Here is a 10,458-nt window from a genome sequence, read left to right on the forward strand (position 1 = left end):
ATTATACCCAACTCCTCTACATAGAGTAAACCTAGCCAAATTTCCAGTTTTAAAGACACATCAGTACCCCATTTTCCCACTTCTATGTGGAGCAGAACCACTTGCTCAGAAATGACAGTAAATTGTTGCAATACATAAAAGTGTGTTTATGATACTGTATTGTATTAACTATTTGGCCCCAGCAATTCTGTTTCAGTTCAAATGAGCTGCTCTTTTATATAATAGATGTGGTACCAGGATCTCACTTCCCTCCCACTCTCTGCCCCTTCCCTTTCCCCTCTCCCTTCTCTCACTCTTTGCCTCCCTCCTCCTCACTCTCCCACCTCTTTCTCTCTCACACCCTCTTTCTCTCTCACACCCTCTTTCTCTTACTCAGAGAACTCATAAGAGATCTCCAAGAGAACTCTTATGAACATCAAAGGCTCCAAGACTTTTCAACACTCCCTCTGCACATTAGAGGTATAACTGGCCAATCTCCCACTGTACAAAAAAAAATTATAAACACCTAGGGATACCTGATCAACCAAGCTGTGAGATTCATTGAGTGGCTGCAATCAGCCATGTCCAACAGTTTAGTTGACCAGACCAGTAACCAGGAAGCCTGGTCAGAAACTGGGTCATGGGGATGTCGATCTATGGAACCTTTGTAAGATAACTGCAAATTATGGTAAGTAACCCATTTGTCTCGTATTCCCTGTTTCCCACAATATCCCCCCCCCATCTCTCTCTCTCTCTGCATTTCCCTTTTCTCTCCTCTTCCCCCTCTCCTCTCCCTCTCTCCTCCCCTTCCTCTCATCTCTCCTCTCCTCTCTCTATCTCCCTCTCTCTATCTCTCTCTCTATCTCTTATCACTCATCTCTCACCTTTCCATCTCTCTCTCCTCTCACCTTCACATCTCACTCTCTCCTCTCCTCACCCTCACCTCCCAACCATCCCTCCCTCTTACCTTTTTATCTCTCATTTCCTCACCTTTCTATTTCCCTTTTCTCCCATTTCCCTTTTATCTCTCCTCCCCTCTGACTTTCCTTTTCTCTCCTCTCCTTTCACCCCATTCCCCTCTCTCCTTTCCCACCCCCTTTCTCCCTCTCCTCTCCTTCCCCCCCTTCCCCTCTCCTCTCCTTTCCACCCTTCCTCTCCTTTCCACCCTTCCCCTCCTCTCATTTCCCCCCTTCCCCTCTCTCCCCTCCTTTTCCTGCTTCCCCTCTCCCTTTCACCCCTCCCCTCTCAATCTTCAACAAGGATCTATATGTGGAAAATCTAACAAAGCAAAAAGATTACTCGACACAAAAAGAACGATGCATTCTATTGCTTTAGACCTCCAAAAGTCCCTTTTTTTTCCTTCAATGTATAATTGGTTCATACTCCATGAGTCAACGTAAAATTGGTTCCCGACAACAGGAGCTCATACTGTACATGAAGTACAGAAGCCTGGGAGGCATCATGATACAAGAATGAAGTCCAAAAAGTTCATAACACACACGACAGTTGTGAGGAGTCGTGAGGTCGGTGAACAGTACGTGGGTATCAAGTACCAAAACATGAACTAGGTTATACAGTACGTGGGTATCAAGTACCAAAACAAGAACTAGGTTATACAGTACGTGGGTATCAAGTACCAAAACATGAACTAGGTTATACAGTACGTGGGTATCAAGTACCAAAACAAGAACTAGGTTATACAGTACGTGGGTATCAAGTACCAAAACATGAACTAGGTTATACAAACCTTCTGCATAAACTTATGAATATTCCTCTTGCACAAAAAAAATGTTGGTAACTAAACCAAAATCATTTGGCTGTAAATTTAAGTTAACCAAATTTACACAGATCAATGGCTGATTATATGATAAGTCATTCTTTAGATATCACACACAAATTGAGAAAACCAGTACTGCACGTGATCAAAAAAACTGTCACCATACACCCCTAATAAGGAAGTTACATTCACGAAAACACACAAATTTAAGTTTCAAGTCAATATGAAAGGATAAAATCAATTTTGTCATGACCACCACCACTTTTGTGTGGTGGGAGGTACCAGCCCAGAGAAAATGGATAAGTAATGCAAGACATGAAAGCGAGAGGTGGAGGTGGATAAGCACCTCCAAAGGATACCTGATCAACCAGGCTGTGGCTCATACGTCAGGCTGCGAGCAGCCGCGTCTAACAGCCTGGTTGATCAGTCCAGCAACCAGGAGGCCTGGTCGACGACCGGGCCGCGGGGACACTAAGCCCCGGAAGCACCTCAAGGTAACCTCAAAGTAAGGAGAGATATTAACAAACCAACACACACCCATTCACCATATGCGACACAATAATGTGTATTACAGCATATAACATTATGAAGACTCAAGTGTCCCGGCACTCCAGCAAATCCTCCACAGCAGCACCCCACTGTTTAACAACCTCAAGACTACATACCTAATCCAATACCCAAATAAAGGCCCAAAACGCTATGCGTACTAGTGGCTTTAGGTATTGTATGTACTACCTCTATCTTTAAATCAAACAATGTTTATATTGTAACTGCAACTTTGTATGTACTTTTCCTAAATAAATTATTATTAATTATTATTATTATTATTATTATTATTATTATTATAAACCTGACAGACTTCCTGTCTCCAGCAATGTGAACCAAATACTGTATCGCACTGTACTGATTACTTTCATATTTTTATATATTTTTGTATATTGTCAAGTTATTTTGGTAAACAGGAATTAAAAAATTCTCGTCTAAAATAAGTTAGAAACAAAAAAGATTGTGCCTCTCCATATTTTGAATGAGCAAAAAATAATGTGTTTCCATCTCACCTAGCTTAAAATAACCTAAAGTTATCAAATCACATAATGCATATTCTCTCATACAACAGATAGCCTTATGTAACCTTAGCAAGAGTTGAGAAGGCATCACATCTACACATTACCAGAGATCAACCACTACTGTACTGTTTTACAAGATGTATCAAAGTAAAATGTATATAAATATTCTCATCTATGGCATGCTGCAAGAATTAAATATATGCAGAACAATATGCCTAGAGTACAGTACAATAAGTACTGTATATCAATTGGTTATATCATATGTGGTACATAAAATACATGAATGAAATAGAGAATGTAAAGCATTGTAGACCACATAACTTGCAATATTTAATACCTAACTATTTTACATACACACTTCAGGGATGATAATTTGATATACTGTATTTATGTATAATATGTAGAATAAAATGCTTGAAAAATTTTAATTTAAAAAATATTGAATTTTGTAATTCAAATGTGACAATCCCATGATGATAATTCCCTGTCATATATATACAAGTTCACAAGTACACGGGAAACATGACAGTGACATGCTCCAATCATCTTCAAGATGACATTTAACTGTCAAAATGCTGTCTGACATGTTACTTGTTTACAACAGCAGCAATGACATCTGACATCCTGTAAAACTCTCTCTCTAAAAATACTCCTTCAATCATCAGTTTCATCCAAGGACATGACATCTCTTTCAAAATCATTAAGGAACACCTCTAACAATGATTAATACACAGTACATCCACTTCACTTTTTACAAAGAATAAATACATATTTGATAGAATATATTCTCTGCCAAAGACAATAAATGTCAAACATATTTAGGGAATAGGAGTGAAAGAAAGTGAAACAAAGAGGTTAATGTGGGTGGGGGAGACAGTCACTGGGAACACTTGCCCAGTCTCTCCCCTCTGGACAGTCACTGGAAACACTTGCCCAGTCTCTCCCCTCTTGACAGTCACTGGGAACACTTGCCCAGTCTCTACCCTCTGGACAGTCACTGGGAACACTTGCCCAGTCTCTCCCCTCTTGACAGTCACTGGGAACACTTGCCCAGTCTCTCCCCTCTGGACAGTCACTGGGAACACTTGCCCAGTCTCTCCCCTCTTGACAGTCACTGGGAACATTTGCCCAGTCTCTCCCATCTTGACAGTCACTGGGAACATTTGCCCAGTCTCTACCCACTGGACAGTCACTGGGAACACTTGCCCAGTCTCTCCCCTCTTGACAGTCACTGGGAACACTCACCTCTAGACAGTCACTGCAACACTCACTCCCCTCTGGACAGTCACTACAACACTCACCTATAGACAGTCACTGCAGCACCTATAGACAGTCACTGCAACACTCACCTATAGACGGTCACTGAAACACTCGCCTGTAGACAGTCACTGCAACACTCATCTATAGACAGTCACTGAAACACTCACCTACAGACAGTCACTAAAACACTCACCTATAGACAGTCACTACAACACTTATAGACAGTCACCACAACACTCACCTATAGACAGTCACCGCAACACTCGCCTATAGACAGTCACCGCAACACTCGCCTATAGAGTCACCGCAACACTCGCCTATAGACAGTCACTGAAACACTCACCTATAGACAGTCACCACAACACTCACCTATAGACAGTCACTGCAACACTCACCTATAGACAGTCACTGCAACACTCACCTATAGACAGTCACTGCAACACTCACCTATAGACAGTCACTGAAACACTCACCTATAGACAGTCACCACAACACTCACCTATAGACAGTCACTGCAACACTCACCTATAGACAGTCACTGAAACACTCACCTATAGACAGTCACTGAAACACTCACCTATAGACAGTCACTGAAACACTCACCTATAGACAGTCACTGAAACACTCACCTATAGACAGTCACTGAAACACTCACCTATAGACAGTCACTGAAACACTCACCTATAGACAGTCACTGAAACACTCACCTATAGACAGTCACTGAAACACTCACCTATAGACAGTCACTGAAACACTCACCTATAGACAGTCACTGAAACACTCACCTATAGACAGTCACTGAAACACTCACCTATAGACAGTCACTGAAACACTCACCTATAGACAGTCACTGAAACACTCACCTATAGACAGTCACTGAAACACTCACCTATAGACAGTCACTGAAACACTCACCTATAGACAGTCACTGAAACACTCACCTATAGACAGTCACTGAAACACTCACCTATAGACAGTCACTGAAACACTCACCTATAGACAGTCACTGAAACACTCACCTATAGACAGTCACTGAAACACTCACCTATAGACAGTCACTGAAACACTCACCTATAGACAGTCACTGCAACACTCACCTATAGACAGTCACAAACACTCACCTATAGACAGTCACTGAAACACTCACCTATAGACAGTCACCACAACACTCACCTATAGACAGTCACCACAACACTCACCTATAGACAGTCACTGCAACACTCCCCTATAGACAGTCACTGAAACACTCCCCTATAGACAGTCACCACAACACTCACCTATAGACAGTCACTGAAACACTCACCTATAGACAGTCACCACAACACTCACCTATAGACAGTCACCACAACACTCACCTATAGACAGTCACCACAACACTCACCTATAGACAGTCACCACAACACTCACCTATAGACAGTCACTGAAACACTCTCCTATAGACAGTCACCACAACACTCTCCTATAGACAGTCACCACAACACTCACCCAGTCTAGCCTCACACCACAGCTGCTTCACTTAAAACTCCTTCAAGCTTAATTACAAGACAAACAACCCACTGTCTTGAAGACGTCCCTCGGGCCATAGGAGCCAGGCCAGCTGGCTCCTCCCAGCTGGCCTGTCCAGCTGGTTAAACCCACCAAACACGTAAATAATAAGGTCAGTCCATCCTGCCTTTGACAAGACATATCAAACCCATTCCAAATCGGCCATTAATATTTATCTCCGCCTGCGACAGGTGGCCATTAGGCACCAAATAGCCCCAGAGAGCGCTAAGGCTCTGGAATAATATTGGCCACCTGCCAGGGGAAGGTTCCCAGCTGGAGGTGAAAATTTTAGCATTTGAGTATTACGCCATTCGCTGAGGAGAGCGAAATGTAAACAATCCAGGGGCCACATAGGTGCCAGGGCCCTTATATGTGGCCCTGGCACCCGGGCCCTGGGCCCCTGTGTGCCCCGGGCCACCAGCACGTCTAGGGGGACACGCCACACCAGTCACCAGCCTCCACGCGGCTTGCAACACACCGATATCACTCAAATTACCCAACTCGCTTTCAAGAGTATCCGCCATATTATGTAGCTGCGGCTCCTGATGCATTATGGGAAAGGCGCGGTCGATCCGGTTCGCAAACTGGCCTCCACCTCACCACCCTAATCTGGCCACACCTGCACCACATATGGCACGCCGGAGGTGTATTTGAGCACGTGTAATTAACGCCAATGATGCCAGGAGGTCAGGATATGGGAGGAAAAGCCCCCCTGCAGCTGTATTATATATGAGGCAAAATTCGGCAGCCGTCATCGGGAAGAATGCGTCGTCTAGGTGGCTCGCCGCAACCGCTTTACCTTCAATATTTATATAAATATATATATACACGGCCTTTATCTTATCTATTGTCAGGATGAATTGATGGCGTATATATTGAAGTTAATTCCCCATTTGTTAAAATAATGATTTATTACAGAGAGAGTAACATTATGAGGAGAAGAGATAGAGTAGTATCAAGGCCAGCCAGACTGATAAGATACACTTGTTCATCCAACTATGGATGTTAAATGACTTCGTTATCACTTCGTTATGGACTTGTGTGTAGACTAGTCACAAATGTCCAGGTTTATATAAGCACACTAGACAAGATAGGCGCGCCCCATCTTCAGAAAACAACGTGGGGTTTTGTCTATAAATAACTGGGATGGCATTTGGTTAGAAGAGTGTAGTTGTGGTGGTGTAGGCGCCAAGTGTATAGTAACCTGTAGTGGTGTACTACGCCCTGTGTCACTATGCCTGCCTCACAGCCTGTCTCTGTGTCCCCCCACTATGCCTTCCCTCCACTGCCTCAACCAATGCTTCTGCCTCAATTGATGTACTACTAGTATTTATATCAAAGTACCGAGAGCGCTGCAGCCTGTCTCAATCACGTGAATGTGTTCAGTATTTTCTATGTTCAATAATTCAGTATAATATGGAGTTATGTAAAGCAACAACTGTAGAACTTGTGCTAAAACAACTGCAGTGTTGGGCTGACTTGCAGCTTGAGACTTGGGAGGGAGAGAGAGAGAGAGAGAGAAAGAGAGAGAGGGAGGGAGAGAGGGAGAGAGAGGGAGAGTCAGGAGATGCAGGAGCGTGCAAGCAGCGTAGCAAGTGCTCTCCAAGTCATTCACCCCGTCCACCGCTATATTCTCAATATATTTAAAGCCTGTCGGGGAACAGTCCAAAAACTATACAATGGACCCTGGACCATACACTGTGCGTATATGAGTATAAATATACTTAATCACACTATATTGGAATTATCATATGTTACAGTTGAAATATGATGTTAGTGGCACAATACTGTATTAGTATTTGCATGATATTTGGCGAGTGTGATTTGTGCATCACAGATACAGTGTATTTGATCGATTTCGTGGATAATAAAAAAAAAAGCTTGCAAGCTCCATACAAGCAAACAATGTGTTGCAAGTTGCTTCTTGTACAGACAGGCGATGGGAATGATATGTTATCTTAGTTGACCAATCTACACGCACTAGAAAATCAAGGGACGACGACGTTTCGGTCCGTCCTGGACCATTCTCAAGTCGATTGTGGAATGGTACGAGTCACAATCGACTTGAGAATGGTCCAGGACGGACCGAAACGTCGTCGTCCCTTCATTTTCTAGTGTGTGGATTGGTCAACATACTTCAGCCACGTTATTGTGACTCATCGCCTGCATATTATCGTAGTATCTTTGAGGTGTTAGCAGTAGTACTACTGAGGTCCCTGGCCCTCCAAGGAGGAACAGGCTAACCATAGCCCGTGCTTCTTGCCCCGCTCCTGTGCCAGGTAAGTTACGGGCTCACCATAGCCCGTGCTACTTGGAACTTGTTCCGAGTAGCTGAATCTATAACAACAACCTCCGAGGAAGTGGACTAAAATATCCCAAGTTCATAGTATTTTTTCCGTGGAAAAAAACACAAATCGGGCATGCAAGACTCTCTCGGCAGCCCACTATTGTGCTGGGTGTATGATATACACATTAAAACCAAGTGAAAATCGTTCGCAATACTTGTAAGTTGCTTAGTTTGAAGAAATATGGAGTCCAATTAGTGAAGCCTCATAATGGGACCCTTTGCGACTGATGAGCCAATCCTGGGGATGGATATGGGCCTCTACTATACTAAGAAATACCTAATTAACATTATGAAAGAAAATTCTCATGCATTTCTTCATTATAAATAAGTCAACTTATGTTTGCTGTTATTGGAAATATTAAATACAGTATTTGAATCTGTAGTAGTAGTAGTAGACATCCATCAGTCTCAGGAGAATAGGGAGTTGTGCTCTGGAGTGGCCTTTCCAGGGCCCAAAGCCAGGGTAGGTTGATAAGGAGAAGCTGTTACTCAAGCAGCAGGTCCCCCCCCCCCCTCCTCTCCACAGCGCCGAAAGTCTCCAATGCAAAGGCAAACGCCAATACGATTGGTTCCCGCGCCGTCGCAGGAACTGTGAGCTCCGGAGTTGACCTCGAAGTTGGTAAAAGAAGGCACAGGAACTCCAAACCCGGAGACCACAGTGGTCGGAACCGGAGAAGAACCACCCCAGCAAGGGCAAGAACGATCCCAGCCTACTGAAGCAGAGCCTGGGGCCAACATTTTATTTTTATTTTTATTTTATTTATTTATATACAAGAAGGTACATTGGGTTTGTGAGAATACATAGAATAGTATTTACAATCTTGTAAAGCCACTAGTACGCGCAGCGTTTCGGGCAGGTCACATATTATGTTTAAACATTATGTTTGTAACTCATCTTCTATGTATGCACTTTTACCTGAATAAACATTTTGAAGGCGATGAGTCACAATAACGTGGCTGAAATATGTTGACCAGATCACACACTAGAAAGTGAAGGGACGACGACGTTTCGGTCCGTCCTGGACCATTCTCAAGTCGATCTTGAGAATTCAATAATATATATTATATATTATATATTAATTTATATTAATACATAATATTATATATTATACATATATAAAACGCTAAACTATAATGCCAATCCTGATCTCAAAAGCTTCATAGAAGGTTGTAACAGAACCCATGAGCACCACACTAGAAATAAATACAGTTTTGATATTCCTAGAGTACGACTTAATCAAACTAGAAATGCTCTACAAATCAAGGGGCCCAGAATGTGGAATGACCTTCCCAACCATGTTAAAGACTGTACCTCTCTCAACCAGTTTAAGTTAAAAGCGAAGCTATACCTAAAAATTCCCTGTAACCTACCTTACCCTTCTATTGTCAACCAATGTCTGTTTTTTCTTTAAAGAGCGCTGTTTGTCGACATAATTGTATTTGTGCTGCTTTTTCATCTATGTTTTCATTTCTTGTTTTCATTCTACTCATTATGCTCAATTAGTATTAAGCTTGTCATTTAAGTTTATCATGCCCGAAACGCTTTGCGTAATAGTGGCTTTAGGCATTGTATGTACTAGCTCTACCTATAAGTCAACCAATCCTTGTATAAATTTGTTGTATGTATGTACCTTACCTAAATAAAATTGTATTGTATTGTATTGTATTGTATTGTATTGTATTGTATTGTATTGTAAATAGCTCAGTCACCCCTCACATATTCGACGTGAAGGGCAACCAGCTGTTCTCTTGCATGACACGTTGTATTTTGACGTAAAAAGCCCCAACCTCAAAGTAAGATGGCCCAATCACTTGGGCTGGATGGTAGAGCGACGGTCCCGCTTCATGCAGGTCGGCGTTCAATCCCCGACCGTCCAAGTGGCTGGGCACCATTCCTTCTCTCCGTCCCACCCCAAATACTTATCCTGACCCCTTCCAAGTGCTAAATAGTCGTAATGGCTTGGCGCTTTCCCCTGATAATCCCCCCCTCAAAGTAAGATATATTACAAATCACAGCGGCTCGCAAAAATTGACATGTTCCGTTTTCTATCCATGGGTTTCCTTCGGGCAAGTTGGTACAACATTTTAGTGACGTTGTAAATGCTCCAGAGGACGGGCTGGCTCATGTGTTAATAGTGGCAGAGTTCTTATGATCGTTTCACAGTCGAAACATTTAACAAGGAGCTAGTGCATAACATTCAGGTGCTGAACCTCCTCCAATGAAGACCTCATCTTCTTTCTGAAGATGAGGTGTCCATGCCTGGTTGCAGTAATTCAAGTGGGGAGACTTATTGACGTGTGTCCCTCAATGTAGAGGACTTCCAGTTGGTAAGATTACCTCGTATTATAACAATAATTATCGTAGTTATTGCAGGCCATGAGTCACAATAACGTGGCTGAAGTATGTTGACCAGACCACACACTAAAAGGTGAAGGGACGACGACGTTTCGGTCCGTCCTGGACCATTCTCGAGTCGATTGTG

The 10,458-nt window shown here is 42.8% G+C and overlaps 1 protein-coding gene across 6 annotated transcripts in view; it reads right to left on the minus strand.

The window, feature by feature from the left end:
• The window catches only part of LOC123763180 (protein lin-9 homolog), a 37,912-nt gene extending 31,620 nt beyond the window's left edge, over positions 1–6,292 (minus strand). Inside the window, exon 1 of one of the 6 annotated variants that reach the window (XM_045750187.2) lies at positions 6,107–6,290. In XM_045750187.2, coding sequence (XP_045606143.1) covers positions 6,107–6,179 — 73 coding nt within the window. In that variant the 5' untranslated portion in view covers positions 6,180–6,290. Of the gene's footprint in view, positions 1–1,726; positions 2,459–5,934; positions 6,086–6,106 lie in introns of those variants that run through there. The other 5 variants (XM_069303097.1, XM_045750186.2, XM_069303099.1 and 2 more) reach the window with 5 other exon arrangements.
• Between the last annotated feature and the right edge of the window lie 4,166 nt (positions 6,293–10,458).

Source organism: Procambarus clarkii, chromosome 49 (assembly GCF_040958095.1).
Source record: "Procambarus clarkii isolate CNS0578487 chromosome 49, FALCON_Pclarkii_2.0, whole genome shotgun sequence".
NCBI lineage: Eukaryota > Metazoa > Arthropoda > Malacostraca > Decapoda > Cambaridae > Procambarus > Procambarus clarkii.